At 43.8% G+C, this 24,751-nt stretch overlaps 1 protein-coding gene across 1 annotated transcript; it reads left to right on the top strand.

Moving 5' to 3' along the window:
* The first annotated feature begins 772 nt into the window (after positions 1 to 772).
* LOC137541327 (granzyme A-like) lies at positions 773 to 23,293 on the top strand. The gene is made up of 3 exons (XM_068262616.1): positions 773 to 856; positions 9,809 to 10,084; positions 23,135 to 23,293. Exons 1-3 carry the CDS (start codon positions 779 to 781, stop codon positions 23,291 to 23,293), a joined length of 513 nt encoding a protein of 170 aa, XP_068118717.1. The 5' UTR covers positions 773 to 778.
* Positions 23,294 to 24,751: the final 1,458 nt, after the last annotated feature.

The following is a 24,751-nucleotide window of genomic DNA, read 5'->3' as shown; positions in this document are numbered from 1 at the left end:
TAGTTATCTGCTTATATATGTGTTTTACTTACTGGGACAGTATGGCTGTCCCTGCTGTTTTAAAGCGGAATCGTCACCATAAAAATCAAATTTCAACAGTAACTGGTCTGAGTGTATTAAGTGATAAAGATGCTAATCCTGCATTCACAACTTTCAAAACGTTTTCTGCTGTTATGATTTGGAGTTATCACATACTTAAGGAGCACTGGCCCTTAAGTAGTCGTTGCCAAAGAATTGCATGCTGGGGGTTCTTTTATCTATAATGTATTCCTCCTCTTTCCTTTATTTCCCTGCCAGCTGCTTATCTGAAACCTAATCCCCTACTCACTTGTGTTTACAAGCAAGACTGAGGCGACTCAGTGATTGGAGGAGACAAGAAAAAAAGTAAAGGGCAGAAATGACATCATGAGTTAGCCTTAACTGTGGGCAAAAGACATGGCCCCCACCAGGAACAGGATTCTCGTCATTTACTATATAACATTCACTGAAATCAAAACGTGGACAGTACAATACATGTGTTATACAAATAGATCAAGTATTTATCTACTTATATATGTGTTTTTTTCCCTGGCATAGTATGGCTGATCCTACTGTTTTAAGGGACCTGCGGTCCTCAAGTAGTTAAGAATGTGATGTCTGCATGTCTTTCTGTCTGTAATTGTTTGCTGCAATCCAAAGGAGTTCAATTTACAGGATTTTTCCAAATCTTTTTAGCAACAATAAAACAAAAGTGACTCTTGGTGCACATTCTATTCGTAAAACTGAACCAGGGAAACAGATGATGACTGTACTAAAAGCAATTCCACATGAATGCCTTAACGAAAAGACTTTTGATTACGACGTTCAGCTGTTAAAGGTGAGCATACCCAGAGATATCCAGATAATAAGTACCACTTTAAAGGATACCCGAGGTGACATGTGACATGATGAGATAGACATGTGTATGTACAGTGCCTAGCACACAAATAATTATGCTGTGTTCCTTTTTTTATCTCTGCCTGAAAGAGTTAAACATCAGGTATGTAAGTGGCAGTTCCTGTCTGAGTCAGGACTGGGTCAGACAACAGTGTGACCCTCACTGATAAGAAATTACAAATATAAAACACTTTCCTAGTAGAAAATTGCTTCTGAGAGCAGGAAAGAGATAAAGAGGATCAACAGTTCATAGATTTTAGCTCTGGCATACTTCAATTAATGTGTCATTGAGCAAAAACAACAAAACAGTAAAAACTTAAAAAGTAGATTTAAATATAAAATAAAACTGTAGAATATCTTAAAAAGTCATTTTTAGGAAAAGAAGGATAGATAAAATTGTTTATTTCATTAGTTTATTTTCACCTTGGGTGTCCTTTAAGCAACATGAGTTTAAAGCAAACGTGAAGTGAAAATAAACATGTGAGATAATTGTATCTGTAGACTCAATCCTAAATTTCCTGGAGTCCCATATTCTTATTTTGGGCTCAGTTGAATTTTTTTTAGTCTAAGGCTCTAAGCCAGTGTTTCCCAAACTTTTCCAGCCCGGGGAACACTGTCTGACCAAATTTTTCTCCGGGGAACGGCGCGCGCGCGGTGGGGGCGATGCGGCCCCCGGTTGTTTGCGCGACCTAGTGGACAGTGCCGCTATGGGGGGGGGGGGGCTGGGGTGCGGCTGCATAGCTGGCATAGTTGCCCCAGTGTAGGGAGTTTAGTTGCCTCAGTATAGTGCCCCAGTATAGCCAGTATAGTGCCCCAGTATAGCCAGTATAGCCCCCCAGTATAGCCAGTATTGTGCCCCAGTATAGCTAGTATAGTGCCCCAGAATAGTGCCCCAGTATAGCCAGTTTAGTGCCCCAGTATAGTGCCCCAGTATAGCCAGTATAGTGCCCCAGTATAGCCCCCCAGTATAGCTAGTATAGTGCCCCGGTATAGCCAGAATAGTGCCCCAGTATAGCTAGAATAGTGCCCCAGTATAGCCAGTTTAGTGCCCCAGGATAGCCAGTATAGTACCCCAGAATAGTGCCCCAGTATAGCCAGTTTAGTGCCTCCCGCCCGTCCCCGCGGCCGCCGCTGTTATTACCTTGTTAACAGCGGCCGCTCTCCCCTCTCCGGCGCGTGTATATTCAAGCAGCGTATCTCCGGCTGCTCTGTGTGATGCACTGATGCGGAAGAAAGGAGGGCAGCGGCTTCCTGTAACGGCGATATGTATCGCCGTTACTATGGTAACCGAGCCCTGCCTCCTTCCGCATCAGTGCATCACACAGAGCAGCCGGAGATACGCTGCTAGCATATACATGGTCTGGAGAGGGGAGAGCGGCCGCTGCTAAGGTAATAACAGCGGCGGCCGCAGGGACGGGCGGGAGGGGGGATAAGAGCACGGCACACCAGGCAACGTTCCGCGGCACACTAGTGTGCCGCGGAACAGCGGTTGGGAAACACTGCTCTAAGCCATATTCAACATCATCCTTACTTATCTGCTCTTCATTCAACTCCAGAAAACATAACCTATTGAACTTTTATTCATTATGCTGCTATTATGAGTGTTTATACACTCATTCAGAAGTTGTATGACCTCCAGTTAGTTAGCAGGAGAGCTGCCCCTGAAGTCCAACCTAGTCAACTGCAAAGATAAAGCACTGGTTTACTAAACCTTTAAAAAAAAATATGTACGCCAGCAAGTTGTAGGATTAGTATTTTATGTTCATATGTTTATCTTGTTATGCTGCATGTATTTATTAATAAATAATAATAATAATAATAATAAAAAAACAAACAATAATATTTTTTTGCACTTTTCTCCCTGGGGCTATGACCCTGCATACCTCAGTCTCAAATGTTTGTGAAAAGGGGTGGGTTTTTAGCCTTTTCTTAACCTCCTTGCCAGTCTAATTAACGCCGGCAAGGAGGCAGCGCATAACTTTTTAAAAAAAAAAATGTTTAAATCATGTAGCGAGCCCAGAGCTCGCTACATGATAGCCACTGAGCGGCGGCATCCCCCCCACCCACTCCGATCGCCTTTGGCGATCAGAGTAAGCAGGAAATCCCGTTGAGAACGGGATTTCCTGCAGGGCTTCCCCGGTCGCCATGGCGACGGGGCGGGATGATGTCATGGACGTCGGGACGTCACAGGGAATCCCGATCCACCCCTCAGCGCTGCCTGGCACTGATTGGCCAGGCTGCGCAGGGGTCTGGGACGGGATGGGGGCCGCTCGGTGCGGCGGGTAGCGGCGAATCGGCGGGTAGCGGCGGCGATCGCGTACTATACGCAGCTGGCAAAGTGCTAGCTGCCTGTAGGAAAAAAAATTATGCAAATCAGCCCAGCGGGGCCTGAGAAATCCTCCTGCGCAGGTTACCCCGAGCTGAGCTCGGGATAACCGGCAAGGAGGTTAAAAATGTCCAGAGAAGGAGGCCCTCGCACTGATTGTGGAACTGAGTTCCATAGAGTAGGGGCTGCATAGGAAAAGTCCCGAGCACCAAATGTTTTTAAGTGGATCCTGGGAATAACCAGATTCATCTCATTGCCAGAGCAGAGGGTGCATGGTGAGGCATATACTGTAGTTCCAACAGATCCACTACGTACTTGGGTCCACGTGGTTTAGAGCTTTGAATGTCAGCAGGCAGATCTTAAAATTGATTCTCCATTTTACTGGCAACCAGTGAAGAGTTTCCTGTACAGGGGACAGGGGCAAACCCAGGATTTTCAAGGGGGGGAATCCCGAGAGGTCTCCCTCAGCGACACACAATACAGTATAATAATGTGGTAGGACATCATGCTGGGTACACATAATGCAATTTCCCGTCCGACTGACAGAATCTGACAATTATTTCCGGCCCCTGATCAACAACAGGATCGATCAGGAGCAGTTTGGATACAGATAATAATGAGAACAGCCGACATTGCTAATAAAGGGAAAAGTGAAGCATTCACACTGCAGGGCACAGGGCTTTAGTTCATAGCTGAACCTGTTAAGTTCCCCACAGCTGCTCTATGCTCTGTACACATGCTTCTCCCAATGCTCTGTACACACACTGTTGCTCCATGCTCTGTACACAAGCTGCTGCTCCATGCTCTGTACACACTGCTCCTCCATGCTGTGTACACACACTGCTGCTCAATGCTCTGCACACACAGCTGCTCTATACTCTGTACACGCTGCAGCTCCATGCTCTGTACACATGCTGCTGCTCCATGCTCTTTGCACACGCTGCTGCTCCATGCGGTGTACACACACTGCTGCTCCATGCTCTGTACACACACTGCTGCTCCATGCTCTGTACACATGCTGTTGCTCCATCCATAGTCATCTGTAGCAGGGAAAGAAAGGGGGCAGTGCTGTAAACTGCTGGATGCCTGCAGATATTCTGGTGTCTCAACTTGTGCCTTTCCGCAGACACTGCACCGTCCCTGGTCTGAGAGGGGATTCTGGGCAGCTGTAATCCCCCACTGCGCTTGCCTATGGGGGAGATGGGGGAGCCGCGGGGGGATTGGCTAGGAGTCTGGCTGCTGCATTCTGTACTAGTTGTAAGTGGTGCAGAACCTTATCCGGGGATCCAACAAACAGGGCATTGCAGTAGTCCAGAAGGGAGGATACAAATGCATGAACTAGCGCCAGTAGGTCTTCAGCTGGGAAAAGGTGTTTGGTTCTTCTGATTCTGATTTACAGGGTACCTGAAGTGACATTTTACCAGTAAGTACTGTTAGTATTGTCCACTAAGAAGGTCAGGTAAGTTAGAGTTGGGCAGGGTAGTGTTACATTTTAATATACAAAAAGGGGTGGAAATAGTATAAGGCACCAATATTAACAAAAAGCATCTTCAGTAACACAGTATTTCACGCCTATAAATCCACAAATCCGAAAAAAATAAAGATGTAGACATGAATTAAAAAAAACAGTCCAATGTGACTGACCACTGACAAAAGCTTCCTTTTTTTAAAGCTGAGCAGGGATTGTCAGAAATGCTGATTTTGCAGGAATTCCGATTTGCCAAAAATGCAGATTACCGATACCGTGGCATACCGACGGTAATCTCATTTCAAAAAAAGTATTGTTCTTATATGGAATCCATAATAATTATGGACATCTGCAAAATATTACGGATACCGTAGTAAAACAACACTTCACAGTACAGTATAATTTGAATTTTATCCTAATTGGCTAAATACTTCCAAGTCGGAAGCTTTGAACCAATGTGAGAATGCAAAAATTGGAAAACCACAGAAATGTTAGGCCAATCAGAATATTCAAAAATACTCTGTAGTATTCAAGTCTTGTGATTGGTCTGTAAGCACCACAACGATCTGATTTTCACAGAAAAATTATGCATACTCTGATTAGTTCAATGCTCCCAATTTCTGGGATTGGGCTAAAACTACCAAGTTGTAGTAAACTGGATTTCCGCAGAAATCTGATTAACGAACAGCAATTTCTGATGACCACTGCAGAAAGCTAATTTCCAATCAGAAAATCACAAATTTTCATTCTGACTGAAACTTCCAGCCATCTCTAATGCAGAGCAGCCCGATCCTGATACTGCAAATATAAAGTGCCCAAGCTATGGCAAAACTTAGACAGTCTTCCTATCATGGTGGGCCCCAGTTATGGAAAACGCACAGTAGTAGAGCCAGATCTTTTTAAGAGAAAGCATTGCTTAAAGCCTGTACCCACTACCTGATATTTTGAGTGATCGCATTCGCAATCTTGTGCAGTGGATACAGGCGGGTGATTATTACACAAACAACGTTTGGCGATGCACAGTGATAATGATCGTCACGGCAAATGGGATCTTTAAAGAGAATCGGTAAGAAAAATGTGCACATGAAGTACTTACCTCAGGAGGGGGGAAGCCTCTGGGTCCTATCAAGGCTTCCCCTGTCCTCCTCAACACCTCCATTCCAGCACTGTCAGCCGCCAAAGATCTGATGGGGCTCCAAGATCATAACAATCCTGCAAGCGCAGTAGCAGTTTTCCTTCAGGCTCAGTCAGAAACAGCTGAGCCCAATAAGATCCGCTCTACTGTGCAGATGCAGACACCACGCACTTGCACAGTAGACCGGATATGATCGGGCTCGGCCATTTCCGCCTGAGCCTGAAGGAAAACTGCTTCTAAGCCTGCGCAAGGCTCACACAGGATTGTTATGATCCTGGCCCCAGCACCTCAAAAGTTTTCTCATTTTCCTCCCTTCCTGGGCTCCCGTTCTACACCGCCTTCCCGGCCCCGGTCATGGTGCGTGCCTCCGCCCTTTGAGCTTTGCGCACATGGATCTGTGTTTTGGTTGTAAGATCGGTGGAGCGGTGCATGCGCATGATTGGTCGCAGCTTCGTAGAAGTAGAGGAAGTTGTAGGCAATGATGGCCACGCCCCTTGAGGAAGCCGGAAGCCGGCGAAACATCGGGGAAGCCATCCGCCTCTGCATGGGACGCCACGCCGCCCCGACCCCCACTCTGACATTGCGGTGAGGCTTTTTTACCATCAGCCTCCTCCAGTCACCCAGATCTACACCTGAACGGCTCCAGCGCCGATGGTGGCTGACAACAACCTGGATGAATGCACCCATGTACAGCACCTCAAAGCTATCTAACCAGCAGGCCTGGAGTGAGTCTCCCTTCTGCAACCTATGAGTTTCCCTCTGCAGCTCGTGAGTAGGGTGAGCTACACACTGAAGCCCTGCGAGGAACTGGTGAGATGAATATTCACTGTACATGCTGTGATGCTGTGGAGTCTTGTGCTGTCATTTATGGACATACTGGCCTAATCAATTAGCCTGGCTGACCTGACATGTTATATCCTGCTTGCTGTGCTACTGCTGATGGATGAACTGCATAGTACATGTCATGTTGCAACATTAACATCAAGGCTTGTGTGTATAACGCTGGACATTGTCTGATACAAGCTTTTTTGCTCTTGCCTTTTTTTCCTGCCGCTGCATGGGGACATTGCATACTCTGCTTATCTTGTACGTCTAGTACGCAGCTATCGTTGCTTTCACAACTGCAGAGGTCGCCACTAGCATTAGATGCCGGCGTGTGTATGATGGTGTGACGTGGTAGTTTGAGTGGGTGAGTTGTGGCGGGGTGGCCATCCCATGTGATTTTTATTATTTTTTATTAGAAATTGTGGATTTAAATAATAAATTTTGATATTTTCAATAATTTGGTATTCATGTTGGATCTTTGGGGGTGTATGTCCTACCATTTGAATTGTTTCCACTGCCAAGTTTGAATAGTAATACCTCAACAAGTTTGTTGGTGGATTTTTGGTGGCTGACAGCTCTGAAATGTAGGGAGGGAGGAGGACGAACCTCCCCCGAGAGGATCTTCATTAGGATCCAGAGGCTCCAGAGGCACCTGTCAACTATACTAATTTAGTGCACAGCAGATATAATGATCAAACATATATTTTAGAGATGAGAAATCTAAGAAAACATTATACAGTTGAAAAAGTACCTAAACATTGGCGAAAGGTACTATCAAATGTATTCTATTTTCTTGCTTGCTGTTGGCTTAAAAGGTGATTTATTTATAAGGTGTGAAAATCTCACCTAGGAGAAAAGGTGAATTGAATAAGGACCTTACAGGAGCCACCAATCCCTAATTTTCTTAAAGCAACAGGGTCTTAAAAAAAACCAAAAAACATTTTTATTGTGTTCCCACTGCTGACCCTAGCACACATAGAAAATCTGGTGACAACAGCATGTGTGGTGGCTTTACAAATTATAATAAGCCAAAATATGCTTCAATATGACATTGCACTGTTTTTTTAAATGTGTTTTCCCCTTTCAATTTTAAAATGTATTTTCTCAAAAACTATAAGGTCATTTTGATATGTTCCTTGCCCTGATATACATACCAAATTTGGTGTCAATGTCATGTATGGGGACTTAGCAATCAACCGTATAAATCGGCCCATAGACTTCAATGCAAATTCATGAAATGGCAAAAATTGCTGTAATTTATAAAAAAAAAAAAAAAAAAAAAAAAACTGGTTCGGCTATTTCCCTCATTCCTGTTGATAATCCATTTCAAATAAATGCTGAGCTAATGTACCTGTACTAGAGTTTTAATGGTTAGTGTTAGGAGTGATTAGAGGTAGGAGGTACTGGATTATATTAGGGTGAACAAAAGGTAAGGTGCCTTGTAGGTTATGAAAGGTCAGAAAATTGCACTGGAATCTGGTGTTTAGTGTTACTTGTTTATTTCATACATTAATTTAGTACTGGCAAATAATCTATTAAAGAACTCAACATGTTCACTGTTCCTGCCAATTCAGCGTCTCTACTGCACATAATTTATTTGAGTAGGACAATAAATCTATCAGAATTGTTTGGAATGTGGAATTAAAGTACCTAGAGGGTGAGCTGGATTTATTAAAAATACAACATTTTTGAAGGGGGGGGGACTTGGGTGCAGGTAAAAAGGGCGCATGCGGCAGGAAGTAAAAAAGGGTGCCGCAAAGAGCAAAATGTTATTAGCAGCTTTTGAGGCACCAACAGAATAATAAGGGCACACAATATTTTTAACAGCAATAGGAAGTCAATACAGCAATAGGAAGCAATACGAAAGTCATATGGTAGAAGTCTCTCAATACAAAAATCATATAGTGGATATCATATAGTCTCAATATGAAAATCAGGGAAATTCATGGGGGCCCCACAGGAAAACTTTCATGGGGCCCTCAGATGGAGGCCCGCTTAAGCAATTCCATCTGGCCCTACCCTATGTGTATGAGTTAATGGGGAAATTTACATTGCTATGCAATCAATATTGCACATAGACCATGGGCACTAAGACAAAGTAAGAGGGTGGAGGAACACAAGAAAGTTAATGGTGAATACATTAAGTACTACCTGAGCCCACTATGCTCCAGGGCCTCAAAGTAGCTGCTATGGCTGCTATGGTTATTGCTACACCCCTGACGCCAACAGTAAGTCTAAATATGAAAATCATGTGGCAGAAGCCTTTCGGGATAATCGCGGCATGTAGTGGTGGTGGTGGTGGGGGGCTTAAGGGTTTGTCACCACTGGGTAACTGGGGGTTAAGGTTAGGCATCGGCAGTGGGAGGGTTAATGGTTAGGCATTGGTAAAGGGAAGGTTCTGTGTAAGAGTAGGGTTGGGTTAGATCATAGTAAAATATGGGTAAAGATAGCCAATATTTTGCTATCAGGATTAAGTAGTAGAATATACTGGTAATTTTACCATTCCCAATCACGAAAGGAATGCTCACTCCCAGACAGCACTCTTACATAGAGTCCGCAAACTGCCGGTCAGCCAATAAGAAATACAAAATAAATTAAGTACTGCAGACTAGGTGTAATTTAATTGCACTTCTTATTGGCTGACTGGCAGTTTGCAGACTTTATATAAGTGGCTGTCTGGGAGTGAGCATTCCTTTTGTGTTTGGTAAGTTGAAGGAGTGGTGGGGGCGAGTTCCAGGTGGTGGCAGCTCAGGGGCTCGCCTGCACTCCCCTATTGTGTTACATGCTGGTTTGGTGGTCCCGAGTGGTGGCAGTGCTCGGGACCCCCGTCTGTCATGTGTACTAGTGTTTGCATAATTTTACCATTAGTATACTACTAATGGCAATGTCCAGCACCCAACACCCAGCAGGGGGAGCCAATTATTCTAGAGTGTTTTTGGGATATGTGTGAGACCTGAAGTGCCCAGACAAAGTCCACACAAACACAGGACGAACATACAAACGCTACATGATATATCATGTCCATAGTATTATAAATGGGACCTGAATTCAACCAGGACAACAGCAGTGGATGAAGAGTGCTACCCATGGAAGTATTGTGCTGTCCTAATGATTCATGTGTTTGTTATATCCTTCTTAGTTAAATCAAAAAGTAAAACCTGAAAAAACTGTGAGCCTACTGAAAGTGCCTCGAAAACGCCAATTTGTGATACCCGGAAGTGTTTGTGAAACAGCTGGATGGGGAGTTACTACGAATCACAATAACAAAATTTCAGACAAATTAATGGAAGTTAATGTAACCATACTGAAAAAGACAACATGTGCCAAGATCTGGAAATCGAAGAAAGAATATAAGATGAATATAACCAAAAATATGATCTGCACCATGGAGAAAACCGAAAAAGGAACCTGCTCAGTGAGTATTGAATACCTTTTCATACCCATGCATTTTCTGTGCTCCTTATATGACATATGCGAGGAAAAACAAAAAATAAGATCTACCTACCTGGGGCTCTCTCCAGCCCGGGGCAACCGATCTACCCCTCGCCGCAGCTGTGGTGTCCCGGGGTCCAGGTTGGCATCTTCTGCGCCTGTGCTGAACGTGCAGCCATGCCACTAAGAGTAGTGCTTCCATTGACGGGAGCATTCTGTGCCTGCACAGAAAACTCCAGGCTACGTGAGCGCGATCTCGTGCAGCCATGCACTCGCACAGGTGCAGAAGATGCTGACCTGGCAAGGAGGGGACACTGGAGCTGCGGCAAGGGACAGATCGACAGATCGGCTGTCATGGGCTAGAGGAAGCCCCAGGTAAGTAGATATGTTTTTTTTCTTCAGGTTTCAGGTTTTTTACCCCTTCCTGACAATTTTGGCATATTAGTTGTGTCACTATTAATACAGCAATAACTTATTACCTATGCCATCAAAATGATATATACATTGTTTTTTCAGGGCAAACTAGGCTTTCTTTTGGTGATATTTTTTTACAATTATTTTTTTCTATTTTACAGGCACTTTATCGAAAAAAATTAGGCTTAAACGCACAAATTACACTTTTTTTTCATGTTTTTTTCATGTAGTTGTAAAACACCTCAAAATACATTATTTGGGTTGTCCCGGTTAAAATGATACCATACACATTTCATCACTAGTTGGGCATGTAGCGTACCATTATCGATAGCCTGTACGTCTGTAGCGATTGCAAGTGATTGCTAGGGCGCACAGTTTGGGGACCCCAGTACTGTATCGCTAGGCAACAACATTTCAATACATCTATGTAGCACTGGGTCCCCGAGCTGTCGCCTTAGTGATTGCATCCGATCGCTATGGGCGGCAGCCATTACAGGCATCCATTAATATTAAGGCCAAGTATAGGTGACCCTAGAGGTTTTTTTAGTCTGGTAGGGGTTAAAACTTAAAAAAAAAAAAAAACTTTGTTTCTTAATGGGCTTGCTGTCATTTAATTTGAAAAAAAAAAAACATATTTTTTTCCCCTCCTAACTTTATGTGAATGATTACACAAGCGGGAGAGCAAAAACAGCAGCATTCTGCACTGTACGTAACTCGTATGTCCAAGAACACAGAGAGGCACAGATCTGGACGGACGGGGTACATCCAAAAACAGCAAGAGGTTAAGCAACCACATGGATTGAGGCTATGAGCACACTAGGCAGTGTGGAAAACCCTGCATTTTCAGCGTAGTTTTTTTTTTTCATTTTTCATGCTTTTTTGGTGCGTCTTGCTTTTTTTTTCAATAATTCCCACAGTTCTCTGCATCTCCATTGAAATACATCATTTGCGCTTTACATGCGTTTTTGAGAACTATGCACCAAGTTGAGCGTTTTGAAACATGCATATTGTAAAACGCACATACTGTATATGAGTTTTGTCATATGGCCCATAGACTTTTATTAGGGCCAAAAATGCTAGCAGTTTCCGCAACACTAGTGATTCTGCATAGTATGCTCCTAGCCTCTGGTTTGCAAAATTCAGCTAATTGTGTGTTATTGTATGATTGATGATCTCTATTCATAAAAGTTTTAGGAACTGTGTTCAGCCTAAATGTTCCCATGTAATTTTTGTAAGAATCTATACGTTGGTTACTATTGGCAACAACACTACACCTTCGTTCAGCACCATATCACAGGAAGTGTGATAACTCAACTCTCATCACAGCAACAGCATAAGAGATAGGACTTCTTAGACGTCATCAAAGTTTCAGGAGTTTATTCTGTAAACAGATATACAGATGCATATCTCTACATGTTGTTACATCTCAGTGAAGCAATTGGTCTGTAGTAAGTCCTCTTTGCGTTACCTTGCATGCTTGATCTCTCTCTAAGATCAGGCCTCTCTTATGTTACATCTATACTACATTGCACTTAGGCCTATATATAGCATACAGTTAGATAAGATGACAATACATTACAAAAGAGTACAGGGTGGAAGTCATCAGCCAGAAGTCAGAAGCAGCAGAAGTACCCCCCACCCCCACCCCTCATAACTCATCGCCTGCTATTGGCTGATAAGACCCCGTGGCAAGCACAGTCTTTACTGCGCATGCCCTGACAATTTAAGTTTCCAAGGAACTGTCATCTTGTTCTGAGGAGGCCATTGTTTAATGTTCTTGTGAGAATATTTTCATTACAATGGCTCATATTTATGTTGTTCGTTGCCAGCTGGTCTGGCCTCTGCACTGGATATCTCTGATACAGCCTTGGGAGTCCGAATCACTCGGTTCTTCAGTGCTTCTAGAAATCCTCTTAAAGGTATACTCTGCAAATCAAGTCTTTTAACTAACCTCAGTTAAAGTAACTGAGGACTACAAATTCAATCATATAATACTTAAATTCTAACAATTGTATCACACCTTAACCAAAAATATCAAAACCAAAGACAGCAAAAAAAAAGTACACTTTAGGTGGTGAGATTTCTTTAGCAATTTGGGAGCAATATACCAGAAGTAGAAGATCTGTCATATACCCATAGGGATTAATTCATAATTTCAATTATGATTGGCCAATCAATGACCGATTTTACCATCTCCATGTTGTATGAGGGTCAACAGATATTAAATACTATGAGCAGATTGTGTAGGTAAACCCTTGTACTGTATGGAGGAGGTGGTAAAATCGGTCAGTGATTAGCCAATCATACTTGTAAGTGTATGAGGCTTTAGGGTGTGTACATACATCCAGTTTTTACATGATTAGCCAATTTTACCACCTCCACATAGAATAAAGCCTGGTACACACCTTCGGTTTTGATTGGCCAATCACTGATCAATTGTGCCACCTCCATGTAGTATGAGGGAAATCCCAGGCTTTTGCTGCAAGGACAAGTGTGAACCCTGCCTCAAGAAGATCCACTGAGATGCACCGAATTTGGTGAACCAGCCCCAGCCTGGCTGATACATTTCAGCAGAAAGTTTGTATACTTAGTGTTTCTAACCCAGTAGAAATAATAGTTAGTCTCCCAGAATGGTCTAGGAGGAGAATTCTGCACATGATCTAAACAGCCTTGGCTGAGCCTGTGACGTCACTAGGAGGGCAGGGTTACACACCAATATACAGCAATATATGCTGTATACTGTATATAGGAAGTGTTCCTGATGCTGAAACCAAGATATTTAATGTAAAAGTGGGTATCCTGAATTGTTTACTACATTCTACACTACTGTATGTCACTGGTGCGCCAGTACTCAGGGCCGTTTCTTGGGTAGTGCAGGCAGGGCAACCGCCCTGGGTGCAGACCAGCAAGTAGAAGAAGGGGGGCGCAAACAGAAGGACATAGCTGTTAGGGAGCTGGTGATGGAAGACGAAAGAAGATTACCAGCTCGATCACCTTCCTTGACTCCTCCTGAGCTGCCTGCGTCAGATGTCAAGTCATTATCAAGTCACCACCGCGTGATGACACCTGATGTCCTGTAGTGGTACTGCAGGCTGTCAGTGTGCGGCGCCCATGGAGGAGTTGGCTTTCCGGGCTCTCTTCGCCTGTGTGTTTTCCTGGTCCCTGCTTCCTTCATGGACGGGCGGCTGTCAGTGGGCAGATCTACTTGTGACCTGTGACTGTGTGACTGTCCCTAAAGAGCACAGCCGTCTCAGCCACCAGGCAGGTAGAAATTTTTGCCTAGAGCGGCAGGAGGAGGGAAGGGCGCTGCTGCACTGAGTAGTGAGAGAAGAAATGCCTCTCAGCTCACTCAGGGGTCAGGTTACAACAGCAGCTAACAGCTAACTGACTTCACTCATAACTGATTCACTGATTCATTCAATTCCTTCAGCTCAATGATTCAAAGAACCACAGTAATGAATGAGTCAGTGAAAGAAGGCATTCGTCCTAGCTCACTCAGTTCCAGCTCACTCAGGGATCCATCCGAGTACAGCATCAGCTCCTGAGTCCTGACTCTTCACTGATTCATTCAGTTCCTCTCTCTCTCTGCTACTGGTAACTACGTGGATGTAGAGACTGAGTGAAGCAGCCAGGCATGGACTGCCCCCTAGGCCACCTTTCATTCAGTGATTTAGGGCCTGAGTGAAGCAGCCAGGCATGGCCTGCCCCCTAGGCCACCTTTCATTCAGTGATTTAGGGCCGGCCCAGTGTCTGGTGTATTCAGGTTTGTTGTTGTAATGCAATGTCAAACACTAGGCTAGCTGATAAAAGTGCAATTAGAGGGCAGGCAAGCTGATAAATATACACAGCATGATGCAGAGCTTTCCTGGAGGGTCTGTGGGAAAAAAATCTGTCTGGTCTCTCCCCATTGTTAAAATGACTGCATGTGCAGATAAGGTGTTAAACAAGTTGAAAAGTTTTGACAGTCCCTAGACTCCAGGAGGACTGCTTTCTGACTTGTGTGAGAGACTGGGACAGGAGTCCTATTACAGGCAAGTAGCCTCTGTGTGATGTGGGACTGCAATACAGATAAGCTCTCTGCTCCATCTCAGGCTATTCTCAGTCTCACTCCACTCCTCCTCTCTCTGGGCTAGTGCACGACAAAATCGCAATAGCAATCACTAGCAATTTGCGAATGCGAATTTGTGAAGCGATTTGTAAAAGAATCTGTTAAAGGAAAATAAACTTACTCATGAGACATTCTCCAATAAGTGCCAAAAACGTACAAATCTTTATTCACTTGTACAAGGACTTTTCTCAGCCAGCATATATAGGGACTGCAGCTACACAGACCCTGCACAGCAGTAGAAAAGTAGGCTCCTCCTGTGTGCAGGGAACTTTTAAAGCCTAATCAATATGATAAAATATTCCTCCTTTTGGGCAGTTCTTTCTGGTAAAAGTCCAACCAGCATATACAGTTCTCCTTTTGGGTGGGGTCGCTTGACTTTTCTCTGTCCTGAAAGTCAGCCTTTCAAGGAGGTCCCCTGAAGCAATATCCTCAGCTTCGTTTTCCTTCAAAGTAACCCCCACCTTCAGAAAGCTGGCTCAGACTGGTTCTCAAAGAGTCGTTTCTCTCGTGGCTAGTACACCATGACACAGAGGGGGGTTGAGGGGTGTTCTGGAATTTCACTGTGAAGGATATAGGAGACTGTGCACAGTAAAAGGCTCAAAAAACATATATAACATATATTCAGTGATATCGTGATAACTCCTTGGTTAATAATAATCCTATTACTTAAGTGTCACTCTAACATACTGATCTGATTCTGTGCATGTGGTTCTTATAGCCACATGAAGATATAAAGGATATGAAGGATATACATAAAGATTAATAGATTAATTATACATTTCCATAATTCTTTCCACATTTCCCCCCTGTTTATAATTAATACTGTGGGTCGTGGCTTGATTATATATGTGTATAAAAAGAATATTTACATTCACATTTCTGTGCTTATGCTTACTTAAGCCTCAGGTATCTGCAAATGTGTCTCCACTACAGGGATTAGAGGTTTAAGCAAACACAGCCTTCTATTCCCCTTTGCTGCAAATGGGTATGCACTACAAGTCAGGGCATAGAAGTGAAATGATCAAAAACAAAAATCAGGCTCTGGCCGGGAGCTGGCTCACACGTCGGCCTGGCCATCCCCCTCCAGCATGCCATCATAATCTCCTCCCAGATCACCGTATGCTTCTTCATCATGCTGTGCTAAGGCTGCATACATAGTAGTACTCATATGCTTATCTATTAACCTTGCAAAAAATGTTCTCAGCATTGGAAAAATACAGCAGGCTAGCAGGAACAGAACCATGAGAACAGTTAGGAATGCGATACCAAAACTCTGGAAAAAATGAAGTCCAGCTTCCAAACCAGTTCTGTAACCAGTCTGTTATTGGGTTTGAAACACCTGAGTTTCGTTTCAGCTCTTCAGATAGGTCTTTTAACTGCTGAAGAGCCACTGTCACTTTTCCATCAGGGGACGTATTATCTGGAATGTAAGTACAACATTGTTCCCCAAAAAATTCACATACACCCCCTTTCTCTGCCAACAGCATATCTAATGCAATTCTATTCTGCAATGCTGTTAATGATGTTGCTTTCAGTTGTTCTGCCAAACCTTCGATAGCATCTCTAGTATAATTAACAAATCTTTGCTGATTGTAGTAAATGTAATTAATCCAATCCACATTTTTGTTAACTGTTGGCCATAGGAAAATTGACTCAAACCCTGCAGCAATTTGGTTCCTAGCCTTGAACTCATCTGGCACCCCTCTGGGGACCCCTATCACATCAATATATACATATGGGTCCAAACTCCCTTTTGGTGCCTCCCTTTTACTCCGGTGTAGCTTTTTATCCACCAAAATTTTAAAGGAGTCACAGGGCAATATAGTTACATGTTCTATCATCCAGACAGGGGCACACAACCCTTTCCATTCTGGTGGCAATGATGATTCTGCTTTGTTAGGTTCACAAGTCCACCAAATATCTTCTAACTGCCATTTTGTTCCTAGGCTCAACCCTTTATCATTGGTTATCTCCACTATTTCTCCACAATACTTAATCATTGGATGGTTACTGGGGGACAGATCTATTATAACACGTAAAATTGCTGGCTGTAGCAAATGCACGCTGTGGCGTGCCTGGTACCTTCATACGGGCTCTCTCTGTGGTACAGTTCCGTGGTTGATTCGCACTTATCATACTCTGTATCATACATTCTAACTCAGACCCATTCGCCACTACTGATACCAGAACAATCTGCGGTCTAACCGCTGCACACACAATACAGTCAGACACATTTATTCGGTTTGCAGTAAAAATTGATAAAATAATCCAAAAATTAAAAATTCCACCGGTCACTAGAACTTTATTACTAGTCACGTTCATCTTGTTAATACTGTTCAATGGGGTTATGTCAGTAGTCTCTTTGTCTACCCTGTCATTGCTGTTCAATGGAGGTCGTTCAGTCATTGTCATTGCCATTCCAGCACTTTTCTTCTTCTTCTTTTTCTCTTTTAAAATGCTATGGCTTTAACCCAACTTCCCCTATGTAGCCTTTTTAGGTATCTGTTCCCCCTTTTTTATCTCCTTTTCACCGTGGTTCAAGATAAAGAACTACACCTGTGCCTTAGGAAGAATCTTCTAATATCTTCCCACAGCCTTTGAGATCGTGGTCGCACTGAGACTCAAGCAAATGTTCCCGTCGCCTCAGGATCTCAAATTTCCGCCCCTCTTTACCCCGTGGTGCTAACTATCAAGAACAGATTGGATCTGGCTACTGTTTTAAAAGGAAATGACAGCTAAGCGTTCTTCTTGAGCAAAATGCAAACAAGCAAGCTGTGGCTCTGGATCTTTTAATTAATCTGGACTCAGAAGGCCCATGTGCACCCTCTTGCAATGGCTCAAATGTTCCCATGTGGTTTTATTCTAATTTAGCCACTATCCCTCCTGTTGACACATGTAAGACTCATGTGTCATCACCACAAATTAATCGGACAGAATCAGGCAAAGGAAGGTTAGTAGGTCAGTAGTGTACAGAGCGACCTGTAGGTAAAGTCTTAGACTGCAAGTCAGCAGAGGGAGCTGTAGTTGTAGACGTCAGGACTGCCAAGTGGTTGCCACGGGAGATGAGGGGATTGGGATGTTGCACACAGGTGAATGGCCAGTATTGTGGGAGCCCGGAGAACATCCATGGTCTGTGGGACGGGTGGGCTCCTCAGTTGCTGACACCTAACCCTGCGGATGCCACTAAGCCGCAAACGTATGCATGATGGGAAAGCATACAGACTGTTAGTGAAAACAGTGGGGGACGGAATCCCATATAACAGGGTGGCATAGGGAAAGCAATTAAACACACAGCTTGAGCAAAGACGCAGAAAGAATCGTATCTATTCTACGATGTTCTTCAGCTCACTACTGTAAGACCAGCTTAGGTGTTGGTGTATTTCCGCCTGTGCATGTAGAACTGATCCACAAAGATTTGTTAATTGCTCTGCGGAAGAGTCACCGCGCAAATGCGGACAGGAAAAAAAAATCCTCTGGTCAGTAAACAACAAGGAAAACAAAAGTACAGGGGACCAGGGTGGTGCAGCTTTTTGGACAATAAAGACGTAAATGCCCAAGCAAACTGGCTGTGCAGCATAGGCGGGGGGGGGCAAGGGGGGGGTTGGATGGATGGATGGAGCTGGCGGGATTGGGCTGGTGGGGGTGGGGTGGGGCTGGTGGGGGTGGGGCTCTTGGCAGAGAACTACAATCATGCATCCCTCTCTGCAGTCCGCCATTAGACAAGGCATTGTAGTCAAAATATTTCTATCAAAGTCATTTTACTGAACTTCTTCTAACATACCCACAATTTATAAAAATGTAATCAGATGTCAATCAAAACAGCCAATCAATCGATGACAATGACCCACATACTACAGCAATGCAGCAATCAATTGTTCCCAGAAACAAAAACAAAAATCATCATGTTCACTCTTATAATTGAAAGTAATATCTGCGGGGTTTCTTTTTTTTTTTTTTAGTATCCCGCATTCTGGATTTCACAAAATATATATATCCTTTCTTTCAAACAAACCCTTCATCTTGCTACATGCATTCTTTCAAATCACTCAGTTCCGCTTCAACACACACACACACACTTAAAATTCACCATCTAGCTGGGATTAGTAGTCCATGAGGTCTCTTGCCCCCTCCTCAGAAATGTGGGCGTAACCCATACCTTCTCACAGATCCCAGACAGAAACTCCACTCAAATTTCACAGAATTTAACATTACAAACACATTCCAAGTGACCAACATTCACAGACAATTGCAGGCAGTAAAAATGCTTTTAAATCTTCAATCTTCAGACAAAACATCAGACAAACAGAGTATAAAACTTCTACAGACATTTGTATACTGTGGAAAATACACAAACAACAAACAAACAGACAGACAAACAGCAGCTCATAACTTGTGACTCTATCCTGTAGCCCCCCTCCTCCCCCTCTGCTGGATACTTATACATCACAGGGAGCTCTGGTGATTTAGATTTTAGAGCTTAGAATTCCCGGCATCACATCTTACACAATCCTGTTAGCACCATAACATAACACTCCATCTTGATCAATCAATTCACTTACTCATTTGCCTTCAACTAGGGCACAAATTAGTACCCTTAACCACACTTCGTCACTGTGGACCTCGGGCCCTCTGGGGGCAATGTCGGGCCAGGTGATCTTTCAAACCACATTCAAAACATTCTCCGCGTTCTTTGCGACCTTCAAAATCCTTAGATTTGCGCTTTCGTGGGCGTGTGAAGTGCCCATTATCATTCACATAACAATTACTTTCATCTGTGTTGCAATCATAAACATATGCAGCAACTTTCTTCCCTTTCTTCCCCTTCCTCTTAATCACACCTACAGGGTATCGGGTGCTTTCTAGAAAATCACTTGTTCCACAAATTCTATGATCCACCACATATTGTGTAACACACTTGCATATCCCTTCAGTCAAAACCTCACGTATAGTGATCCTAAACCGTTCATAAGGTGAATCTGTTGTCTCAGCAGCAGGGGGAGCTACACCTCTACATTTACTGAAAACCTTCATCACTTTATCCAGTAGCTCATCTATGTCTAATCCATTTATATCATGTTCCACCTCATGTGTCTGGGAGGCTCCATCTACCTTTCGTGGCAGGGGCTTAGTTTGGTTTTGGGGAGGGTTCTGAGGAACCTGACATGATGTACATGGTACCTCCTTCAAGTCTTTGTTCTCCGTACTTGGCCCCTCCTCATATATGCCTCTAGTAGCCATCTTTGAGCTTCTGGTAAACAATATTATTTTTCTAAAATCACATTACCCTGAACATCACATTTAATTTGAGAAACAAGTTTCTTTACAGCTGTCAAAATACAGATACCCTAAAATCCTATATTTATTCCCCCACAAACTGCGATACTTTACTCAATTTTTGCATAACACCTTCATCATTAGTGGCCATAATTTTGCTTGTACCTTGACACATTCTTTACCTCCCCGTCCACGCACCTCTTATTGGAAGGATTGGTAGTCACCTGGATCCCCTCTGTCCGCCCTCTTTCATGGGCACGGGGTACCTGACACAACTTCCGTGCGTTGAACTTCTAAGGAGAGGCACCTCCGACTAAGGTACTGACACAATCGGTGGTAGTAGATCCACTCCGATATTACTGCCTGTTATGCGGCTGTATTCTGTCACAAAGACTTACAATTCCGCTGAGGCACACGGTAGCTTAGAAAACTGACCACAGATTGTGTCATGCAAAACAATATGACAACACATCAATACTTATACTCTAAGCGCAGCCCTGCGTACGAGAAGTTACAGAAATAAAAGGTAGTACTTACAATTAAGAAGCTTTCAGGACACCCGAGAACTTTGTTTTAGAAACCTAAGCAGGCGATTTCACCGACCTTGGCTGAAGAAGTCTCACGGTCCGAAATAAACCGTATGTCACAAGGACATGAGACCTAGTTGCGTTTGGCCACCTTTTGGAAGGGAACACGTGCCCCGGTGGGCTTTCACCGGCTTGCTATCAGATTCGCCAGTCGCAAACGCGCTCCTAGGCCTCAACTCTCTGTGACTATAGGTTCCCGGTTCCGAAGGACCAGATGTTAAAGGAAAATAAACTTACTCATGAGACATTCTCCAATAAGTGCCAAAAACGTAGAAATCTTTATTCACTTGTACAAGGACTTTTCTCAGCCAGCATATATAGGGACTGCAGCTACACAGACCCTGCACAGCAGTAGAAAAGTAGGCTCCTCCTGTGTGCAGGGAACTTTCAAAGCCTAATCAATATGATAAAATATTCCTCCTTTTGGGCAGTTCTTTCTGGTAAAAGTCCAACCAGCATATACAGTTCTCCTTTTGGGTGGGGTCGCTTGACTTTTCTCTGTCCTGAAAGTCAGCCTTTCAAGGAGGTCCCCTGAAGCAATATCCTCAGCTTCGTTTTCCTTCAAAGTCACCCCCACCTTCAGAAAGCTGGCTCAGACTGGTTCTCAAAGAGTCGTTTCTCTCGTGGCTAGTACACCATGACACAGAGGGGGGTTGAGGGGTGTTCTGGAATTTCACTGTGAAGGATATAGGAGACTGTGCACAGTAAAAGGCTCAAAAAACATATATAACATATATTCAGTGATATCGTGATAACTCCTTGGTTAATAATAATCCTATTACTTAAAGTGTCACTCTAACATACTGATCTGATTCTGTGCATGTGGTCCTTATAGCCACATGAAGATATAAAGGATATGAAGGATATACATAAAGATTAACAGATTAATTATAAATTTCCATAATTCTTTCCACAAATCGCTCCAAAAAATGTGAAAATATCACAACGCTGCTATGGGAACACCCTGATAGGGATCCATCTGAAAATGGCGCCTGCGAATAATGGTGCACGGTGTTGCCGCTAATCCGTTTGTCGCTTATCGCTATTTAACGTTAAAGCCTTATTGTTATTTGTCATTAAAGCCTTATCGTTATTTAGCGTTAACACACAGAACCCTCTCTGTACCTATCCCTAACCCCTAAACCCCCCCTAGTGGGGCCTAACCCTAACCACCCCCTGGTGGTGCCTAACCCCACCCCTGGTGGTGCCTAACCCTAAGACCTCCCTGGTGGTGCCTAACCCTAAATGTGTACTGTGTGCATGTGTATAGTGTGTGTGCGTGTGTGTATAGTGTGTGTGCGCGTGTGTATAGTTTGTGTACTGTGTGCATGTGTATAGTTTGTGTGCGTGTGTGTATAGTGTGTGTGTGTGTGTATAGTGTGTGTGGTGTGTGTGTATAGTGTGTGTGTGTACTGTGTGTGGTGTGTGTGAGTGCATGCCGCAATAAGTATATTTTCTGGTGAAACGCTCTGCTGCATTACAACTATTTTCTGGTGAACCCATGCCGCAATAAGTGTATATTCTGATTTTCTGGTGAAACGCTGCTGCATTATGATTATTTTCAGGGGTTTTGGGGGTGGGGTTCACCACAGGGGTGGTGTTCACCACGGGGGTGGGGAGTATGGGTCTGGGGGGCAATCACGGGAGCGGGGGGCGCCACAGGATTTCTCGCCTGGAGTGACAAAATGGCAAGAGGCGCCCCTGCTAAAGAGTATGGGCTTGTAAGTCCGGGCAGGGCCGGCTCTACCATAGAGGCAAAGGAGGCAGCTGCCCCAGGGCCCCAGAGCTTGTAGGGGCCCCCAGTGGCTACAAGAGGAAAAAAAATTCAAATCGACCTTATAGTTTTTGAGAAAATCGATTTTTTCAAAGGAAAAAAAATACACATTTAAAAACCAGCTGACTTTAATGGTTAATAGCAAATCCACCTTAAATTCTAAAAACCCTAAATTTGCAGGATATGTTAAGGAGATCATTGGGAATAAGAGGAAAAAACAATTTTTCAAAAAGACCTTATAGTTTTTAAGAAAATCGATTTTAAAGTTTCAAAGGAAAAAAAGTATACTTTTAAATGCGGTAAATGTCACTTTTAGTACCTAACGGTAGTGTAATTTTACATGTATCAAAAGAAAGAGCAATAAATTTCCTGACGGGGTTTCCAGGGGGTCCATACGCAGCCACAGCGCTTTGGCCAGGGATCGCTATACAGCCGCAATATGGCTGTATGAAGATCCCTGGCATTTTTTTCCTATTTTCCCATTTTTTTTTATGTTTAGAGTGTGGGAATTTTTTTTTTTAATTATGTGGGGTCCCCCCTCCTGAAACTTTTTAACCCCTTGTCCCCCATGCAGGCTGGGGTAGCCAGAATGTGGAGCTCCGACCGATTGGGGCTTCAAACCCTGACTATACCAGCTGCAAAAAAGGTCCCTTAATGCCATTTTTTGCTCCGGGGTATCTGTTGGGGGGGGGGGGGGGCAGGTTTATTTTGCCCTGGGGCCCCATTGTTGCTTAAACCGGCCCTGAGTCCAGGGGGGGGGGGAAGCAATTTTTACACCATCGCCCTGGACGCAATTTAGCCTTGAAACTGCCCTGCCAGTACTACTTTCAAACAGCAGTCTTTGTAGATCTGTAACAATTTTTAATGTCTTTACAGGGAGACTCTGGTGGACCATTAATTTGCAGAGGAGAAATCACAGGAATAACATCTTTTGGTGACCCTGAATGTGGAAGTTCTACAGATGCAAGTGTCTACAGTTATCTCAACCGAAATATAATAAAGTGGATAATGACAAAATTATCTGAAGCTCCCTAAACCAATGAAAACTACTTACTTTAATGATGTAATGACTGCATGGCTGAAATCTGCATCTGCTGAAACTATTGTTTACTATTGTTTATTTATCCATTTACTTATCTATCTCTTCCTCATAATTTGTTTTCTGAATGCTATATGGAAGCTTGTTAAGATATACTAGCCGACCCGCGGCGTAGCATACGCCGCATAAGAGGGTAGAGGGCAGGAAGGGGGTATTGGGCACAGCGGCGGGGAGGGGGTTTGGACCCCCCTCAACTGTGTCCCCCATGTGTGCTCTACCTCCAGCTTAAGCTCAGCAGGAATCCCCCCTCTCCCTCAACTGGGTCCCCCATGTGCACTTCCCCTCCAGCTTAAGCTCAGCAGGAACCCTCCCCCTCCTGCTTAAGCACAGTAGCAGCCAGGGCCGGATTTGTATTTTTTACCGCCCAAGGCCAACTATACTGTCTGCTTGGTTTTTATATCTGTGTGCCCCAATGAGAATTTTACTTACTTTCCATCATTGGATGTCACAGACAATAACTATTTTAGTAATATGCGTATAGACTATGTTATGTTTTTCTTAAGAACTTTTATGTTATGCTTGCTATCTCGTTAATTAAGGAACCATTGTGTCACTATGAGAGTTAGGCTGATGTATACCTGCATGATAGAGCTTACAGGTCTTGCAGGGACGACACAAGTACAGGACAGAGGGTTCAAAGGGTAAATCTGTCCTTGTAGATAGGGATGGCTCCATAGAACAGCTTTACTGCCCCTCACTGAGCCGCCCCTAAATTTCTGGTGCCCTAGGCCATGGCCTATGAGGCCTTGCCAGAAATCCGGCCCTGGTAGCAGCCGCCACTATTAGTAAGGGGCAGCGGGCGGGGATGACTCACCTCTTCCGTGTTCCATCGTGCGTTCCACTGTCGTCACTTCCTGCAATGCCGCACACTGTATTGGTGTAATTTGCCTTTTTATAACAGAAAGAAATCTGCAATAATTCAGCTATAAGTGAATATTTGTGGTTACCCACAATGCACTGCTACTAAATATGCAAATTACACCTTTCTCCCCCTTGGTAAGTCAAGCAAGCATCCAGAGCCACTGGTGTATAGCAAGCATATAGCTTTAAATGTTACACAGTCATATCAAACCCACATGTAGACAGCCTGTTTCAGACTTTTGGTCCTCATCAGTACATGGTAGGGATTGATATGGCTGTATGAGATAGGGCTTGGACCAGTACAACAGAGTAACCAAGCAGCTCAGGGTGACCCAAACCACTCGGAATGTATAGGGGGATAAAAGGGACCAAAAAGACCTCCTACTAAAAAAAGCAAAGCTTGGTGTAATTTGCCTTCCTAAAACAGAAGGAAATCTGCAATAATTCAGCTATAAGTGAACATTTGTGGTTACCCACAATGCACTGCTACTAAATATGCAAATAATTCCTTTTCACCCTTAGTAAGTCAAGCA

The sequence above is a fragment of the Hyperolius riggenbachi genome, chromosome 1 (genome assembly GCF_040937935.1).
Source record: "Hyperolius riggenbachi isolate aHypRig1 chromosome 1, aHypRig1.pri, whole genome shotgun sequence".
Classification (NCBI taxonomy): Eukaryota; Metazoa; Chordata; class Amphibia; order Anura; family Hyperoliidae; genus Hyperolius; species Hyperolius riggenbachi.
Note: the sequence above shows the minus strand (reverse complement) of the source record. Positions and strands in the feature narration are given on the sequence as shown.

Excerpts from the sequence above, each read along its gene's own strand:
- LOC137541327 (XM_068262616.1), top strand. The coding sequence starts at position 779 with ATGATGACTGTACTAAAAGCAATTCCACATGAATGCCTTAACGAAAAG. Across the intron at positions 857-9,808 it reads ACGACGTTCAGCTGTTAAAG|TTAAATCAAAAAGTAAAACC; the intron begins GTGAGCATACCC and ends TATCCTTCTTAG. Across the intron at positions 10,085-23,134 it reads CCGAAAAAGGAACCTGCTCA|GGAGACTCTGGTGGACCATT; the intron begins GTGAGTATTGAA and ends ATGTCTTTACAG.